This window comes from Nipponia nippon, unplaced genomic scaffold, assembly GCF_047370975.1.
Source record: "Nipponia nippon isolate SJK-2023a ecotype South Korea unplaced genomic scaffold, ASM4737097v1 scaffold_31, whole genome shotgun sequence".
Classification (NCBI taxonomy): domain Eukaryota; kingdom Metazoa; phylum Chordata; class Aves; order Pelecaniformes; family Threskiornithidae; genus Nipponia; species Nipponia nippon.
The window spans coordinates 854,721-872,172 of NW_028262349.1; the positions used below are offsets into that span (position 1 = coordinate 854,721).

Genomic DNA, 17,452 nt, shown 5'->3' on the forward strand with positions numbered 1-17,452 from the left:
TCGCCCGCGCCCCCGGGGGGGGACGCACGAACCCCTCCAGCGCCCCCCTGCCCCGCACGGCGGCCCCAGGCCCCCGCTTCCAGTTTGGCTCCCAGGCTCCCTGCAGCGCCAGGCAGCCCGGGGGGCGCAGGGAGGCGACTCCCCCTCCCCAAATAACTGCCCCGTGCCGGGGCGGCCCCGCGGCACCCCCAGGGGCCGGGGGGGTGCCCAGCTCCGGCCCCTTCCTCGTCCTCGTGAGGACGTTCCCCGGCCGGACGGGAGGCATTATTGCTTGTAAAAAACCGGAGAGAGGGGGAGAGTGTATCTGCTACACAGCTCTGCCGTGAGGTAAGGACCAGGCTTCAGCTGGGTTTGGGGGTTTATTAGCGAAGTCCCTCCTCGCTGACCTCGGGGCCATCGCTCTGCTCCACCTCTGCGTCCCGACCCCCTGGGCACCCCCGGCCCAGGCCCTCCGCTGCCACCCGGCTCCTCGCTCCTGGGAGCGAGGGGGCTCGGCCACCCCACGCTACCGGACCCCCGCGGTGGGGGGGGTATGGCCAGGGGACCCCATGCGCCCTCCTGGCCTTCCCGTGCCGGGGCCACCCTTCCCATGGCGCCCCGGGCACCGGGCCGCTCCCCACGCTGGCAGCAGAAGGGGATGGAGCCCCGAGACCCGCTGCGGGCCGAGCCCCCCTGCACCGGGGTCTCTCCCCCTCACGCCGGGCCTAGACAGGGCTGTGGTCGGGGGGGGCATCGCTGGCCGCCACAGCCACCGCGCGCTCGGTGCTCTCTCCCGCTTTCCTCAAGTGCCCGTAGAGCCGCTCCTCGAGGCTGCCGGCGATCTTGTCCATCAGGTCTGAGCCGGAGCCCAGCCCCAGGCACCTCCCGGGGCCGGGGCAGTCGTCGTCCCCGGGGGGCTCGGAGCCAGCCTTGGGCTCGGGGGCCGCCTCCCCGGGCTCCTCCACGATCACCTGGATCTCGGGGTCGGGCAGCGCCGGGGCAGGGGGGACCCCGTCGGCCGCCTCCGCCGCCTCCTCGTCGCCGGCGCTAATGATGCGGGGCAGGGGGCTGTGGAAGCGGGCGTCCAGGGGGTAGTTAGCGCTGTCCCCGCGGCGCAGGGGCGTGCGGTGCCGCTCCAGCGCGGGGTAGCGCACGCCGGGGTCGCTGTACTGCTTGGCGTGCTGCCACTGCTTGCGGAGGTGGGTGCGGGAGCGGTGCTTCCCCCGCAGCGGCGACTCGTCGAACTGGGGGTCGTGGCGCACGAAGGCGTTGAACAGGGCGTCCGTCTTCTCGTCGATGCTGTAGTCCCGCCGGGGCAGCGCGTCCCGCCCCGGGAACATCTGCCCGTACGGGGACCAGGCCAGGGGGCTGTGGGGACGGGGGGGTCCCCCACCCGCTGCACCCCGGACCGTGCTCCCCTCCTCCTCCTCCTCCTCCTCTTCCTCTTCTTCCTCCTCCTCCTCCGGCTCCCGGCCCTCGAAGCTCTCGAAGATGGTGCCTTTCCGTCCCGCGCTGGTGAAGCAAATGCGCTTCTCGGAGGCCGTCTGATCCTTGGGGGGCCCCTCCTCGCCCCCCCGGCTGGGCGCCTCGATGGAGGCGTAGCCGCTGTCCATCTGCAGCAGCTTGCGCGTGCCGGGCTCCGACTCCTCCGGCTTGGGCCGACCCCAGAGCTTCTCCTCGGGGCCTTCAGCCTCGTCCAGGGAGGAGGAGGGGCAAGGGGGCATGCCGCCGGCAGAGGAGATGCTGTCCCCGCCGTCACTGCGCACCGAGTCCTGGTCGTTGCTCCGCTCGGAGGAGGCGTACAGCTCCAGCGAGGCGCGCAGGCTCCAGATGTCGTGGTAGGCGCTGGGCTGCTCCGGGACGCTCGCCTCGCCGGGGCTGCCCGCGCCCCCCTCGCCCGGCTCTAGCCTGCGGGCACCGCCCCGGCGTCACGGCCGAGCAGCGGCCAGGGGAGACGCCAGCCCAGCTCCTGCAGGCTTTGCGGCGGTGCCCTGGTGCCACGCGGTCCCCCATGCTGTCCCCAGCACCCTGCCCGTGCCCCGACCCACCCTCCCCATTTCCGACTCTCCCTGGACCCCCTCGCCCAAGACCCTTGCCCCATGGCCGCCCCACCAGAGCTGCGCGACGGCGGGAGCCCCCAGTGCACGGGGCGGTGCGGGGTCCCCCACTGCCCGGCTCGCCCGTCCCCGTCCCCTCTATCTACTGAAAAATACCTGCCGAGAGAGGGTGGGGGGCTGGCGGGGGAGGGCAGGAAGGGGCCGCCCGCGGGGTGGAAGGCCACATCGTCCGTGCGGGCGATGTACTGGATGATGTCGGTCTGGTGAGGGTCCCGGTCCTCCTGGTCCATGCTCTCGCTGGCCGCCCGCTGACGCTGGAACTGCCGCCGTTTGGGGGACCCTGGGGGACGCAGGGCAGGGCTGGGGGGACATCGCATCCCGGCACGGTGACCCCCCCCCGCCCACGCATCTCCACCCGCCCGGCACAGCCCCGCGGCGCCGTGCCCCCCGCCGGCTCCCACCTCTGGTGTCCAGGCTGGAGGCCCGCTGGGTGCTCTCCAGCTTCCACTTCTTGATCCTGAAGTAGGGGCTGGCCCCGTCCAGGCTGGCGTGGCGGCGCAGGCGGGTGAAGAACTGCAGGACGGTGCCCTGCGCGGGGGCCGGGGGGGGCTCCCCGGGGCCGGCACTGCCCACCCCAGCCGCCTTCCCGCTCCTGGGTGCTGCTGCGAACTGGGGGGGCGAGGGGGGCCATCAGCGCCTGCTCAGCTCCAGGCACGGCCCCCAGCCCCCCCGGCCCCAGCTCGGCTCCTTTGTCCCGCTCCTGCCCAGCTCGGCTGCGGCAGATGCACAAATGGCCCCCGGGGCCGGGGCGGGGGGCAGAGCCCGCTTCCAGCTGGGTGCCCCCGTCTCTCCCCGGAGCCCCAGCACGGAGCGGGGGGCAGGCAGCCCGGGGGGGCGCGGGGCTGGCCCCACGCTGGGGCTGCCGAGCCCCTTCCCCTGCGCGGTCGCCCCGCGGCCCCCCTGCCCCAGCACTCACCGAGGGGCCCTCCCCGGAGTCGGAGGAGGCGGACGGGCTGGCCTCGGTGAAGCTGGTGTCCACGGTGGAGTTGTAGGTGTCCCCGGGCAGGGCAGAGCTGGGGCACACGGCGTGGCTGGGCAGCGCCGGCTGGGGCAGGGCCCCCGCGGGGGGCTGCAAGGCAGAGCGCGCTCAGGGGGCTGCGCAGGAGGCCGGGGGCCGGGAGGGGCCCCCAGGACCTCCCATGCCCGCATCCCCGAGACCCCCACCCCAGCTCCAGCGGTGCCTCCCTGGGGCGCTGCGGGCCCCCCATCCCGCCGGGTGCCGGGGGCTCACCTGGAAGATGGCGAGGCCGGGCTTGGGCGGGGGCAGGCGGGGCGTCATGGCCAGGCTGTTCTCGCTGGACTCGCACTCGTGGATGGTGACGATCTTGAGGGCGGGCGGCGGGAGGTGCAGGTGGGTCAGGCGGGCGTTCTTCAGGTGGTGGAAGTCCCCCTCCGTCAGCGTGTACCTGCCGGCCCGCGGGGTTAGGAGGGGTGGCCCCGGCCCCCCGGCCCCCCCAGCCCAGCCCGGTGCCTCACCTCCTCCCCTTCTCCTGGGTCTTCTTGCCCTGGTCGAAGAGCGCGGCCTCGTTGAAGGAGACACGGCGGGCGGTGGAGGAGCTGGAGGACAGGAACCGCTCGCTCTCCACATCCCGGTAGCTGGAGGACGACAGGCAGTCGGGGTCCTCCACTTTGATGGTGATATCTGCGGAGAAGGGGGTCAGCAACGAGGGTCCCCCTCTGCCGTGGTGCGTGCCAGCTTCCCCTGCTGAGGCCTGGCAAACTTGCTGCACCCCGGGCCTCGACGCCAGCCCGGCGGTCCCTGCTCCCGGCGGTCCCTGCTCCCGGCCGCCCGTCCTGCTCGTGCAGCCAGGGCTCCTCTGGGACGGGCGATGGAGGGCGCAGGGGGTCTGTGGCCACCCCTGCCCCAGGGCTGGGGGCTGCACCCAGGAGAGGGCCCAGGAGCTGCTTCCCCCCGGGAGCTGGGGGTGCTGCTGGGGTGCGGCTGGTGTTACTGGTGGGCGGCGGCTGGCAGGGCCCCGCGGCACCCCCGGCCCCACCGTGGCACTCACCCTGGGCTGGCTGCGAGTCGTCCAGGTAGGTGGTGTTGGTTTTCTCGGGGTCATCGCTGGCTCTGCGGGGGGAGGAGGGTCAGCGATGCCCTGCGCCGGCACCCCCGGCCCCCTTCGCGGTGCCGCACGCCCCGTGGCCCGTCCCCACCTGGAGTGCCGGCGGTCGGCCTCGCAGCACCGGCGGCAGATGATCAGGATGCTGGAGAGCAGGACCAGGGTGCCCCCGATGAAGATGGAGAGCAGGGCGAGGAGCAGCACGTAGCCATCCTGGGGGGTCACCTCGCCGGGCACCGCCTGCGCGGGGCGGCGGGGGCTGAGCCACCGGGGACGCCGGGGGGGACAGGGCCCAGCCCCGAGCCCTGCCTCGGCCGGGTGGGGGGCAGCCCCCTCCCGCACCCCCGCCGGGCGCTGCTCCCCGGCGCCCGCACTCCCCCGCCGCCCCCGGGCCTGCTGCCGGCGCCGGGGCCCTGCCTTCACCAAGGCAACGGCAGCCGGGGGGCAGAGCCGGCGGCGGCCCCCACGCCGAGCGGGAGCGGGGCCGGGACCCCAGCCCTGTCCCGGCGCGGGGGCCGGTGCTCGCCCCCCGCCCCGGCCAGCAGCCCCGGCTGCGGCAGAGGGGCCGATCCGGCGGCAGCACCCAGGACCCCTGGACCCCAGCACCCCCTGGGGGGCTGCAGAGCACGGCGGGGGGCTGCGCAGGGCACGGGGAGGTGCCACCCGCCCCCGGGGCCGGAGGAGCAGGGCGGGGGACAGCGGCGCTGGGTGGCCGCCGCCGCCGGGTGGCCGCCGCCGCCGTCCCCACCCGGGCGCGGACCCCGGCCCCGCGGCACCCGCGCAGAGCCCCCGCGTCCCGGGCACTGCCCCGCGCCGGGACGCGCGTCCCCACCCTCCCCCGGGACCCCGGGGGCGGCAGCGCGGGCGGGGGCGGGCGGGGGGTCCCGCTCACCGTGGCGCTCTCCGTCGCGTTGTCCCAGGCTGTCGGGTCATCGCTCATGGTCCGTCCCGGCCCGAGCGCGTCCTGCGGCGGGGGGAGACAGAGGGAGGCGGCGGGGCCGGGGCCGGGGGCGGCGGGGGCGGCGGGGGCGGCGGGGCCGGGGCGGCCCCGGGCCCTGCCCGGCACCGCGATGCGGAGCTGCCGGGAGGGAGGCCCCGGGATGCGGAGGGAGGGAGGGTGCGGCCGGGGGGGCCGGAGGCGCGGGGGGCTGGAGGGAGGGAGGGAGGGGCGGAGGGTGTGGGCAGGAGGGGCGGAGGGAAGGTGCCTGCGGAGGGAGGGACGCGGGGATGCGGGGACGAGGGATGCGGGGCTGGGGGGATGCGGGGCAGGCCCGCTGCCCCTCCCCGGGGAGCCCCCTCGCCCCTCGCCGGGCACAGCCCCCGGTGGGACGGGCGCCGCTCCCCCCCGGCCCCCAGCCCCGGCGCCTCCCGGGCCCGCGTGGGGCGCAGACCCCGGCCCCGCGGAGCCCCGCACCGGCAGCCGCGCTCCCCACGCCAGGCTGGAGCCGGAGCTGCCGAGCGGGGCCCGGGGGGGCAGCGCTGCCCCGGCGGCGGGGGGGCGGGGGGGGGGGGGGCAGATGGCCGCCCCCCGCCTTTGTGCACGGAGCTGCGTGGGTGCCGCCGGAGCACGGGCGACGCTTCTGAGTCAGGCGGAGAGCGGCCCCGCCACCGGGCTGTCCCCACGCGGGAGGGGACCGGGCTGCCCCCGGGCCCCCGGGCGATGGAGAAGGGCCGAGCTCCCGAGGAGCGAGAGCCAGCGGGGCCAGGGGACAGACGGCCGGACAGACGGCCACCTCCGCACCCCTGCTGTGGCGTGAACCCCGCGGCCACCCGGCCGAGAGCCCCTCGCCCTCCCGCACCGCCCAGCGCGGCTCCGGGAGGGCTCTGCCCGGGGGCTGCCGAGCTCCGGCTCCCGCCGCGGGTCCGTGCGTCCCGGGCTGCTGGAGGCGGCTGGGGCTGAGCCGGGCGGGCGATGCTGGCGCCGGGGGAGCCCCCGGGGCAGGGGCAGGGGCAGGGGCGGGCGCTGCTCAGCGGGGCGCTCGGAAGCCGCCCCAAATCGGGGCAGCGAACAACGCGAGCGGAGCCCGCGGCCGGGCGGGAGCAGCCGCTGGCGGGGACGGCGCGGGGGCGACGGTGCCACGGCTGGCGGCGAAGCTGCGCCGCGACCCCCGCGGGGGGACAGCGGGGCGCTGCGGGCCCCCGGGCCGGGCCCCCCGCCTACACCCGCCCGCGGGCCCCCCCGAGCTGCGGGGGCGCGGGGGGACCGGGGGGGACCCCGGGCCGAGGGGAGCAGGGGCACCCCCGGCCGAGGCGGGAAGAACGTCCCCGCTGTTCCCATCATGGAGGAATCCCGTCTCCATGGCGACCCGGCGGGAACAGGCCCGCCATTGTCTGGCGGCGGGGCCGGGGCGCGGGGCCGGACCCCGCTGCTGCCGCGCTCCCGCCCGTGGGCGCCCGTGGGGGCGGGTCCGAGCCCCACGCGTGTCCGTGCGCGCCGCGGGGCCCGGGGCTGCGCTGGGGGCTGGCGGGACCCGCTCTGCTCCCCCGCCTGCCGCGGCCCCCGGCCCCAGCCCGGCCACGGGGGATGCGGGAGGTGGGCAGGGATGCGGGCAGGGATGCGGGCAGTGACGGAGACAGGGATGCAGGCAGGGATGGAGGCTGTGGGGCAGGGCTGTGGGAGGGGGATGCAGCAGGGCTGTGGGGCGGGGATGCAGGCAGGGATGCAGGCAGTGCTGTGAGGCAGGGATGCAGGCAGGGATGCAGGAGCCCCCGGGACCTCCACGCGCGGTGGGGCGCGATGGGCTCCCCTCAGCCGGGCCGGGACGGCTGTCCCGATATCGGGCTGTCGCGAGGCGGCGGGGCCGGACAACTCACCTACAAGTGGGACCGGGGCTCCATCGCCGCCGCTGCGCTCGGTGCAGCGGGGCGGCCCCGGGATTTATGAATGAACCGGAGCCGCCCCCGCGCGGCGCGGGCGTCACGTGGGGACAGGGGCTGCCCCGCGCCCTGCCTGCACCAGCCCTGCCCGCACCGGCCCTGCCTGCCCCCAGCCCCCTGCCCGCCCCCAGCCCCAGGTGCCCCCGGCACCGCAGCTCCGGGAGCGGCCGCAGGCTGGGGCCCCCCGCGGGCCCGGGCAGGGCGCGGGGCGGGACCGGCCCCCCGAGCCGGCGGGGCTGCGGGGCACGGCCGGAGCCGGGGGGGGGGGAGAGGGGGTCGCGGCGGCCCCTCGGGCCCCATCGCCCCGCAGCGGCGCCCGGGGCGGAGGGGGGGGGTCCGGGCCGGGGCTCTGCGGGTCCGCGCCCCCCCCCACCCCCGCCCCGCCGACCAACGGGACCGGCGGCGGGCGGGGCGCGGGAACTACAGCTCCCATGCGCCCCCGCGGCCCCGCCCCATGGCGGCTCTTCCGGCCGGCGCCCGGCGCCCCACGGGCCGTGTAGTCGCGGCGCGGCGCGGGGCAGGCTGGGAGCTGTAGTCCCGCCGCCGTCCCGGCCTGCCCCGCGCCGCCCGCTCGCCCTTGCCGCCGCCACCGCCATGTTCCGCGCCCGCCGCCTCGTCCTGCGCCTCGCCGCCCGCCCGGCGCTGCCGCCGCCCCGCGCCCGCGGCTATGCCGAGCCCGCCGCCGGGCCGGCCCCCATGGCCTTCACCTTCGCCTCGCCCACGCAGGTAGGCCGCGGGCCCGGCCCCCGCCCGCCGACCCGGGCCCCCGCGGTCGCCCCCGTTTCGCCCGAGGCGGCTGCGGGCTCCCGGGGCGAGGCCTGCGCTGGGGGCTGGGGCGGGAGCGAGCGGCGGGGCTGGGGCCGGCGCCCGGGGCTGGGGGCGGGAGCCGGGCTGGGGGCGGCGGGGCTGCGCTGCGATCGCTGCGGTGCCCCCGCTCCCGCCGTGCCGACGGCCCTGACCTCGGCCCTGACCTCGGCCCTGACCTCGGGCCGCCGCCGGGCCCCGCTCCCCGGCAGCCGCCCCCCCCCTCCCCGTCCCGCCCCCGCCGCGGGGTGACGGCCCTGCGCCCCCCGCCCGGCCCCTCCGCCCCGGGGCGGCTTCTGGGCACCGCCGCCGGCGGCGGGGCACGGGCAGCGCCTGCCCCCGGGCCCCGCGGGGCTGCGGGGGCGGCTGGGCCGGCGGCTCCGGGCAGGGCCGGGCGCTGGGTTTGCGCGGCAGCGGCGGAGCCGCGTGGGACGCTCGCTCCCGTCAGAGCGGTGACGGTTGGCGTCGAGGTCTCCCTGCGTCTTCCCGGGCTTCTCCCAGCTGCGCCCTTCGCCTCTCGCCCACTTCACGTCTCCGCCCGCCGCCCCCCTGCCGCCGCCGCGCCTCTCGGCAGGCTCGGAGCGCTTTCCCGCTCCGTTTGCCAGGACCCCCCCTCCGGAGCCCGGCCCCGCTCCCGCCCTGTGTTCAGGCCGTCCTGGTCGCGCTGTGCCGTGTGTTAAACCCCGTGGCCTGCCAGCTGCTGGGAGCAGGGCTGCTCCCTCGGGCCCTCGGGGTGGGAGCAGGCCGCCCACCGCATCCCTCGGCTCTCCAGAGGTGGGGGGAGCCACCTCTCTCCTTCTTCTCCGTTCCTGGTGACGGACTCTTTCCACCCGCTCTGCCCTCCCCGTCCAGGTGTTTTACAACGGCGCCAACGTGAAGCAGGTGGACGTGCCCACGCTGACCGGCTCCTTCGGTATCCTGGCCTCTCACGTCCCCACCCTGCAGGTCCTCAAACCGGGAGTCGTGACGGTCTACGCTGAGGACGGCACGGCCACTAAGTACTTTGGTAAGTAAAGCAGGCGGAGCTGGGGAGGGAGGACAGTGTGCGTGGGGGTTGTTCTCAGGGCTTTCGCAAGGGAGGCTCTGCCGATCAAGGTGTGCCCTGGTGCGCTTCCAGGGATTTCTGCTTTCCCAGCCTCCCAGGGGCTGCTGGAAGCTGCCCTCGGGCGGGGGATCTGCCCTGGAAGACGGGGCTCAGTGCGAGGCCGTGGTCTGGGGTCGGGCTTCCTTGGTTCTGCTGAGAGCATCCCCTGCTTTAGCTTCCCTTTTGGTAGGAAGCGAGTCCCGGTGGGCGTCAAGGTTTTGTTTTGGCAAAGGGGTCGCGGCGGTTCTGGGGATCAGCTCGCCAGTGCTGTCCTGTGCGTGCACCCCCAAACGAGGCCCATCTGGCAGCCCTGCCCGCGCCGCCTGACTCGGCCCCCGCCGTTGTGCCGTTGCAGTGAGCAGCGGCTCTGTCACGGTCCATGCGGACTCCACCGTGCAGGTGCTGGCGGAGGAGGCGGTGACGATGGACATGCTGGATCTGGCTGTGAGTACCCCGCTGCCCGTGGGCCGGGCTGCGCCTGCCTCCCTCGGGCAGGCCCTGGCAGCCGCGCTCCCTCCTGGAGGGGGATTCGCTCCCCGCTTCTCGCATCTGGGGCGGTTGTCTCAGGAGCCTCCTGTGGCTGCGGAAAGCACAGACCGGGGGCTCTGCCTTCACCCCGAGCTTCCCCACCGCCCGCTGATCGGGACCGAAGGCTCGCAGCTCCTCCTCGGTGAACTCTCCACGGCTGTGGGGAGAGGAAGCCGTGCGGTCGTTAGCCCTTTTCCAGGCCACTTCCCTCCCCTCGGCGAGATGCTGATCTTGCCCCTTCCCACCCCTCTTAGTCTCAGGAACAGCTTTTCCCCAGCAGGGCCTGTTGATAAGGCGTCTGCTGCTAACACAGCCGTGTAAGCGGGTCTGCGGGGCCCCGTGCGCGGGGCAGCGGCTGCGGTGAAGGGAGGGGTGGGAGAGGAGTGACTCGAGGGCTGTAGGACAAGTCACCTGTCCTGCGGCGGTCTCTCGGTGACATGTTCTTTGTGTTCTCGTGTTCAGACTGCAAAATCAAACCTGGAGAAGGCTGTTTCAGAGATGGCCGCAGCATCCGATGAAGCGGCTAAAGCAGAAGCTCAGATTAAAGTAGAAGCTAACGAAGCCCTTGTAAAAGCCCTGGAATAATTAAGGTAAATGTCACCCACGTCCCGGCTGGGATTTCCAGACCTGCTCTGGAGACCCTGCTCTGTGCTGCCCTCGGGGCGCTTCTCGCAGCAGCCAGGCCTGCGGGGCTGCCCGGGGTGGGCAGGGGTCTGTGCCTGGGTTTCGGGGAGCGGGGACACGGGAGCTGTCCCCTTCCATGGCCGGGTGTCAGCTCTGGGGGACTCACGGGGGGGCCCCTGCCCGGGGCCGGCCCGGGGCCGCTAGATGGCAGCAGGGCCCGGTGCCGCGCCGAGCCGTGCCACGGTGCCGCGGGCTTCGGCCCGACGCCGGGACAGGCTGGGAGCCTGCAGCCACTGCCGGGGCCTCGCCACTGCCTCCAGGTCTCCGCTGGGATGGGCCCCGCCAGCGGGCAGCTCGGGGGCAGGCAGGATGCCTGGGGCCCCGGAGGGAGAGCGATGCCTGGCCTCTGCTCCACGTACGCTGCCTTCCACTAAAACCAAACAGCTTCTGTCTCGGGGGAGGCAAGGCCGGGCTGCTTACCCCGTGGCCCCTTTTCCCTCTACCCCGCTAAGACTCTGCCTCATCCCTCTTCGTCCCACGTGCTGGCAGTTGGGAGACTTGCTCTGCGGCAGCGCGCGTGCTGTGCCGGGCAGGTGAGTCACCGAAGCGTCTCGGACGGCCTCCCTGGAGCAGGTACAGCAGGGCAGCGGCTCCCCCGCTATCTCCCTGATCTCTGGCCCCTGCGCTCTTTGGCCCGCGAGGTCAGGTCTGAGAGAGCCGGTGGCTCTTGTTTGCTCGCAGCGGTTGAACAGCCTGAGCCGGGGCCAAGCCCTCGGACCAGAATCCACCGCTCTGCCGAGCCCACCCCGCGTTAAAACCAACTCCGCTTCTGTGTGTTGCAGGAATGCCGCTGTTGATGCAGAGAAACCCCAGACTGTCCTACTTGTCCTGGCTTCCCCGATTGTACAGATGGTGCGGGACAAACGGAGGCGGAGAAAACGCTCTGATCAATTAAAAGGAAATGTAATTCCATCTCGTAGCACGTCACCTGCTTCTGAGGCAGCAAATCGCAGCTTGTGCCGCGCCGGTGGCTGGGTGCCCGGGGGCAGGCTCCTGCCCTCGCGCCGGGGTCTGCCGGGGCACAGTCGCTCGGGGAAGGTGTACGTCCAGCGCCACCCCGGGGTTCGGCTGGGGATTCCTGTGGGAGGTTCACCTACGGGAGGCTTATCAGGCAGATTTTATAACGCCCTCCCTGTGCTGTCAGCCACCTCCACCTCCAATAATCCACCTGGACAGCGGGATGACGGCAGCGTGGGAGGAGGCGCGCATGGGGCAGCGCAGGTCTGCGCCAGAGGCTTCCTGTCCTGACTCCCCCGCCCCGCCCAGCGCTGGCTTTTGCTCAGCCTCCCGGCTCCGTTGCCGTGGGAATTCTCGTCGGCCGGGCTGTTCCTGCACGGTACTTCTGGCAGCTGGAGAGCAGCTGCCCGGGCTTTGACCCGTTCCCCTGCTGCTGCATTTCCACTGCGCGCGTGGCGCCCAGAGCAGGGGAAATCTCCCCCTGCTCCTTGGAAACAGGCTTGGTGCGGAGAGGGAAGCAGATGCCGTAGGTGGTGGGAGTCTTTCCTGAAGCCGTGTGGGGCGGGGGTGGCTGCTGATGTTGCTCTGCTGAAGCTGCTGCTTGCCTGGGGGCTTGCTGGCCGGCAGCCCCGTCCGAGGAGGCTGCCCTGGGGTCCTCGCAGCCCGGAGGAAGCGGGAGGCGCTGGCGTGTCTGCAGCGAGCTCGCCGGTCCCCACGCGCCTCGAGAAATGGCAGCGCTGCTGGGAAGGAGTGGGTTCGAGCGAGGGGCCGGTTCTGCCTGTGCCAGACGCCCGAGGATGCGCGTCTTGCCAACGGCACCATCTGCTGCCGGGCTCCTCGCTCGGTGCCGTCCTCCCCACGCCTCCCCAGAGGGATTTCAGGTTCCCTCTGCCACCCAAACCCCCCCAGCGCCGGCTCGCCAGCCGGGGGAGGCCGAGGCAGCCGCTGGCCCCTGGGCGCACGGGGCTGCGGTCCCTCCGCCTCGCTCTAATCCCCTTTTCCCTGCAGTCTTCCAGCCTGGGAACGCGAGTTGGCTTGCCTGTGTGGGCAGCTGCTCCAGCAAAGGTCAGCGGGCGGCAGGTTCGGCCTCCCGCCTGCCCTCCCCGCGGGCCGCGAGCTCGGCTCCCCGCGGCTCCACAGTCGGAGCGGGGCACGGCTATTTTTGGCGCTGCCACCCAGGATGTAATCTTGGCTGCCTCCTCTTCTTCTCACCGCCACCTCCTCCCCCTCCTCTCGCTCGCTCTGTCTTTCTCTCCCCCCCCCCCGCCACAAGTGATCAAAAATAGTACCTGTGGTGTTAAATTTCTCACTCTGTAGCTTATTAAAAGCCTCTGAGTGCCTGACGCTGAGCCTATTTGAAGCTCAGCCGACTTCTCAGTTTCTGAGCTGCTCCAGTGCCTTTCTCTTCCCTTCCCCTCTCTTTCCTTTTTTTTTTTTTTTTAAAGGTCATACTTTGCGCCGTGCATAAGCAAAGCCTCAAAGTCAGAGCGAGTGCTAATTAAAACGTCTCGGGAATAACTGGGGACGGACGGCTTCGCTCCCTCTTCCGCTCCCTCTCGCTCTCCTCTGTCCCCGGTTTCTATTTGCGGCGTGCGTGTGCCTCTCTCGACACACGCAGCCGCTCTCCTTCTGACGGAAGGTGGCTGGGGTTTTTTTTGGTTTTTTTTTTCATCTAATGGAAGAGCGTTGGCGAGGCCGGGAAGCTGGGGAAACGGCCAGCTGCTATTTTTAGGATGGGAAAAAAGTGTCTCCGTCAGCGTCCTCTCAGCAGCTCTTCCCACTGCCTCCTGCCAGCTCCGGGGGGACGGGGGGCCAGCAGCGATCCAGCCCTGCCCAGGCTCTCCGCCGCGTGACGCCTGCTGGGACTCGTAGTCTGCGTCTGGGGGGAGCAGCGGGGGCACCCCCGGCTCGCCCCGCAGCCGGGGTGGCCGAGGGACCCTGGGGATGGCCGTGCCCCCGCCGTGCCGCGGGAGGCAGCTCGGCCCCTGGGCAGGGGCTCTCTGGGGTGTGGAGAAGGGGCTTTTTCCTAAACCCTGCCTCCGCCAAGCCCCCCTGCCGCCGCTGGGTAGGACCAGAGCGGTGCTGGGCAGGGGCTGCCTGCGCCCTGGAGGTGCCACGGCAGCCCCGCTCGCCCTGCCCCACGGTTTGGGGGTGCGGGGCGATGTGTGGGGGCGTTCCTGGCCTCTCCCTGCTCCCCCTCACAGCCCAGCCCGGTCCCCGCAGGGTCCCGCCGCTGTGGCCTCGGCTCTGAGCCCCTCACCTGCCTCTGTCCTTTCCCATCACTAATTATCTGGTTCTGCCGAGAGCAGCGTTCTCCTCCTCCCCCGGCTCGCCGCGCTGAGCTCTCGGCTCCCTCTGCCCACGCCGGGAGCCGCCATCAGTCACGTCCCGCTGGATGCCACGAAAATGGTCTCTGACTCTCTGCTTGGCACAGGAGATGTGTGGCTGTGGCTGAACCGGAGGCGAGGCCCTTCCCCGCTCCCGGCTCGGCATCGATGCTGCGGGGATGGACGCGGCCGAGGGCAGGCGGGGAGGTGGGCGTCAAGCCCCGGCGTGGACCATGCCTGTACAGCTGATGTGATTCAGCCATGAATCCTCCCTCCTCTCCTCCCCAAACCGGCCTCACTCGGGCAGGCGGCAGCACCGGCACGGCGCTCAGCTGTCCCTGGCACGCTGGCACGTGCCCTCAGGGACCGCAGCCGCGGCTGGGGTGAGAGGTCTTTCCCCGCCGCCTTTTGGGGCAGCGGGTGCTGGGGCAGCACCTTGGCCCTGTGCTTCGGTCCCCGCTCTGGGCAGGGAGCCGCGGGCCGCAGCGGCTGGGAGCAGCGGCGGAGTTTTTACGGGGAGCCTGGGATCTGTTTGTCTCCGGCTTTCGAGGGCGGCGGGGCGGGGTGGGCGTGAGAGGGAAACGTTAACGCGCAGGAGGGAAGGGCTGCCTGGAAAATGGCGTGAGCAGGGCGAGGGGCCGGCGCGTCGCCCTCCTCCTTCCTTTCCACCCAGGGCTTTTGCCCATGACTTGCATCTTCTGCTGCCAGATGGAGGGTGGGGAGCCGGGCCGGGAGCGCTCAGAAAGTGAAGCATCACTGTTTCTGCCGGCGGCGTCTCTTCTCTTGGGGGCCGATTTCCGAGAGGGGCTGGGCTGAATCTCCTGGCGCTGGCGTCCCCTCCCCGTGCTCGGCCACATGGCATTTCCACCGTCCCACCCAGATCCCAAATGCAGGGGAAAGGTTCGAGCTCTTGTCTCTCTGCAGGGAAAAAAACCAAACCCAAACCCCACTGCAGCCCCAGGATTCCCCGGCTGGACTGACTCATCTGGCAGAGCCGCCCCTCTCCCTGCCCAAACCCGCGGTGCTCGGGATCCCGCCTGGCCTCTCGCAGCCGCCCTGCTTTTGCCCCGCGTCCTCGGTGCCCCCGTTGCGACATCGGGGCCGGGGCTGCGAGGGCCGCCCCCCACCCCTCGTCCCTGCACCCACTGCCCGGGGGGCTGAGCGCGGAGCTCGGGGAGCCTCGGCGCTGGGCAGCACCCCGCCTGTGCCCGCCAAGGCTTCACGGCACCCAGGTGCAGAGCTGGCTCCGGCCAGGACCCCTCCCCGGCCCCTGCGGCCATGGGCTGCTGCCCGCAGCCCCGGTCCCGGCGTGGGAAGGTCAGCAGAGGCTCTGCACGCTGCCAGCCCGGCCGTGTCCTTGGGCCACGTTGCCCTTGGGTGGCTCGAAGGCCGTATCCTCGCAACTTCCTTCTCTGGGGGGAGCGCTGCTGTAATGATTAACCCGCGCTGCGTTAATCGTTCCGTCCTGCAACCTTTTTCCTCTGCGTTTCCAGCACTGGAAAATGCTCCTCTTCCGCTGACCTCCCACGCACGTGGCCCCCGTGGTGGGAGCGTGGCAGAGCTCCGGGAAAATCCCGGCGGGCAGGGCAGGCAGAGCGGGGGTCCTGGGCTCGGGGCACAGCGGCGCACAGGATCTGGCCCAGCCGTGGCTCCTCGGTCCCGGCCCATTTCTGGGGTGATTTGCCGGCAGATGGCGGTGGAGCCGTGGGGAGACGTCGCCCCGCCGGCCTCCCTGGCCTCACCCCCAAATCCGGGCACAGGAGCGAGTGCCGACGGGCGTTGCAGAGGGCGGGTGTTGTAGCCAGCACGACGGTGCTTGTCATGCCGCTCCCGGGCCAACAGCCTCGGAGCGCTGTGCTGGCGAACGCGGCAAACCCTTGGCCCGGGGCAGGTTCTCTCTTGGGGAAACTGAGGCACGGATGGGGAAGGCCACTTACAGGCTGGGGAGAGCAGGGATGGGACAGAGGAGTCCCAGACCCTGCCGCTGCCCTGTGCTGCTCAGGGATGCCACCCTTGTGGGCGTCCCCCCGCGGCGCTGCGGGGGTCAGGCGAGGGGCAGTGGGGGCGGCGCGTTGCCCTGGGGTCCCAGGTGCCTTGGCAGGGGCTCGGTGGCCCCGGGGGCCGCAGGCGCAGCCCTCGCTCGGGGCAGCCTTGGCGGCCGCTCACACTTGGCTTCGCTGGAGCCGGCCCAAAGCCACGGGGGGCGCACGGCCCCGTGCTGGGGGTCCGAGCGAAGCCCCCTCCCGCCGCCCCCCCGGCCGGGGCCATGACCCGCACGGGGCAGGGGGAGGCCGGGGAGGAAGCGGCTGCCAGCTGGGCTCGACGCTGGCTACAAAGGCGGCCCAGAGAGCCCGAGCGGAATGAGGTGGCGCCTGTCCAGGTTCCCACGGCGGCCCCGGTGCAGAAAATACACCCGGAGCTGGTGGCGGTTGCCACAGCGATGGGCTGGGTGCCACGCCGCGGGGGGGCACAGCCCCGGACCCAGGTGTGCCGGCACAGGACCCTGGCGTGGGGCGGTGGGAGCACCGTGGGGCGGCAGAGCTGGGCGCTGGCAGGGACCAAAGGCTCCTGCCCTGGTTCCTGCTGCCCCCGCCTGCCTTTGATGTGCCGGGACTTCGCCCTTGGTAAAGCTGGGAGGTTCCCAAGGAGTTCCCGGCTGGAGCCCGGCATCCAGCACCCAGGCGTCCCGGTGTGAGCCCCTGCGAGCCCCGGGGCTCTGTCCGCCGCTTGGTTCCCCTCGCCTCGCCGCAGCCGGGGGCTCTGAGCCGCAGCCGGGGGCTCCGAGCCCCCGTGGGCTCCCCGGTTCCTGGCGGGGCTGGCCAGGAGGAAGCGGCTGCAGCTGGCCCCGGCGGTGGGGCGCTTCCTGGCGGAGCTGGCGCCGGGCTGGGGCCCGGGGTGGGGAGGGGAAGCCGGGGGCCGGGGCCGGCTGCCCTCGGGGATGCCCCGGTGTGCGGCGGGGAGGAGGGGACGGCAACATTTTCAGTTTTCATCCCCGCTCCCTCAAAGGCCGCCTGTGTGCTGAGCGGCCGCCCCTCCGCTGGGTATAAATAGCAGGGATTGAGGCCTGGCGTGACACTGGAGTCACTTCTGCCACCGCCACCTTGGGTGCCCCCCCGCCGCCCCGCGGGACCTCAATGGGGTCATTGTGCGCCGTGGCCCCGCGGGGCACGTCCCAAGCAGCTGCTGAGCCTGACCCCGTCTGCTTCCCCCCATGTGCCGGGGCCACCGCGGGGCTCGGGGTGCCCCTGCAGTGTCCCACGCAGGGAGGGGACACGTGCCCCCCGTTGCCCTCGTCCCCCCGGCAGGCAAGGGCCACGCAGCGGGTAGGCGATGGCTTCCTGCCATCCCCGTCCCCACCTGGCCAGGCCGGCTCCCGTCCTCGTCCCCACCTGGCCGTGCCAGCCGGCTCTGCCCCCCGCCACCCCCTCCCTGCCCGGGCAGCGCCGGCAGCTGCTGTGGGGCGTAATGACGGGGTGTGCCTGCCTGCCCCGGGGTGGAGAGCGGCGCGGGAGGCTGCTGCCACCCAGCAAGACGGGGCCAGCCGGGCGCGGAGCTTCCCTGCCTGCAGCCGGCGCGGCCACACCTGTGTGGGCTGAGCGGACCCCGCTCCCACCCCAACGCCCGGCCCAACCAGCTCCTTCGCGTCCCGGCTGCCCGCGGACAGGCTGCTGCAGGCAGGGCCCCCCGGGCCAGGCAGGTGCAGGGTGCGGCGGGGGGACGCGAGGGGCGAGCAGGAGCCGGAGCTGCCTCCGTCCCCACTGTGCTGCCGGGACACGGCTGCGGCAGCTCCCCTGAGCACACCGAGGTGCCCGGGAGAGCTGGGGCTGCGACCCGACTCGCCGTTTCTGCGTGTGCCGGGACCAGTCTGGCAGTGCCGCTGCGGGATGTCCCTGTCCCCGCTCGCCCCTCGTCGCTTCCCCGCATTGTGTCCCCCGTCCGGCCCCGCATCCTGTCTCAGCAGATGGGCCCCGGCCCCGACCCCGGCCAGCTGCAGCCCCCGCACCTCGTGTCCCAGCCGGGGCACCCCAAGGG

At 73.2% G+C, this 17,452-nt stretch overlaps 2 protein-coding genes across 6 annotated transcripts; one reads left to right on the forward strand and one right to left on the reverse strand.

Annotated features, from left to right (window-relative positions):
- Positions 1 to 346: 346 nt before the first annotated feature.
- Positions 347 to 7,433, reverse strand: CBARP (CACN subunit beta associated regulatory protein). Its single transcript, XM_087769795.1, has 10 exons — positions 6,974 to 7,433; positions 5,052 to 5,123; positions 4,254 to 4,399; positions 4,106 to 4,167; positions 3,573 to 3,738; positions 3,328 to 3,502; positions 3,013 to 3,165; positions 2,498 to 2,705; positions 2,193 to 2,376; positions 347 to 1,887 (listed from the first exon to the last, which is right to left on the reverse strand). Exons 2-10 carry the CDS (start codon positions 5,097 to 5,099, stop codon positions 705 to 707), a joined length of 2,325 nt encoding a protein of 774 aa, XP_087625921.1. The 5' UTR covers positions 5,100 to 5,123; positions 6,974 to 7,433; the 3' UTR covers positions 347 to 704.
- Positions 7,434 to 7,560: 127 nt separating this feature from the next.
- On the forward strand, positions 7,561 to 11,048 carry ATP5F1D (ATP synthase F1 subunit delta). 5 transcript variants are annotated; one of them, XR_015707400.1, is made up of 6 exons: positions 7,561 to 7,762; positions 8,693 to 8,846; positions 9,280 to 9,368; positions 9,915 to 10,042; positions 10,589 to 10,709; positions 10,919 to 11,048. XR_015707400.1 is itself a non-coding variant. In XM_087769799.1 (6 exons), exons 1-4 carry the CDS (start codon positions 7,631 to 7,633, stop codon positions 10,035 to 10,037), a joined length of 498 nt encoding a protein of 165 aa, XP_087625925.1. In that variant the 5' UTR covers positions 7,561 to 7,630; the 3' UTR covers positions 10,038 to 10,042; positions 10,626 to 10,669; positions 10,919 to 11,048. The 5 variants fall into 5 exon arrangements, 2 of the variants coding, with proteins under 2 accessions (XP_087625925.1, XP_087625924.1); XR_015707398.1 differs by having other exon boundaries at positions 10,589 to 10,669; XR_015707399.1 differs by having other exon boundaries at positions 10,626 to 10,709.
- The last annotated feature ends 6,404 nt before the right edge of the window (positions 11,049 to 17,452 follow it).

What these genes read in the sequence shown, in the direction of transcription:
- CBARP (XM_087769795.1), bottom strand. Translation starts at nt 5,099, where the DNA reads ATGAGCGATGACCCGACAGCCTGGGACAACGCGACGGAGAGCGCCACG. An exon ending in CGACTCGCAGCCAGCCCAGG is followed by an intron (nt 3,739 to 4,105) that starts GTGAGTGCCACG and finishes CCTTCTCCGCAG; the next exon opens with ATATCACCATCAAAGTGGAG. An exon ending in ACTCCGGGGAGGGCCCCTCG is followed by an intron (nt 2,706 to 3,012) that starts GTGAGTGCTGGG and finishes TCGCCCCCCCAG; the next exon opens with TTCGCAGCAGCACCCAGGAG.
- ATP5F1D (XM_087769799.1), top strand. Translation starts at nt 7,631, where the DNA reads ATGTTCCGCGCCCGCCGCCTCGTCCTGCGCCTCGCCGCCCGCCCGGCG. An exon ending in CACGGCCACTAAGTACTTTG is followed by an intron (nt 8,847 to 9,279) that starts GTAAGTAAAGCA and finishes GTGCCGTTGCAG; the next exon opens with TGAGCAGCGGCTCTGTCACG. An exon ending in TGGACATGCTGGATCTGGCT is followed by an intron (nt 9,369 to 9,914) that starts GTGAGTACCCCG and finishes TCTCGTGTTCAG; the next exon opens with ACTGCAAAATCAAACCTGGA.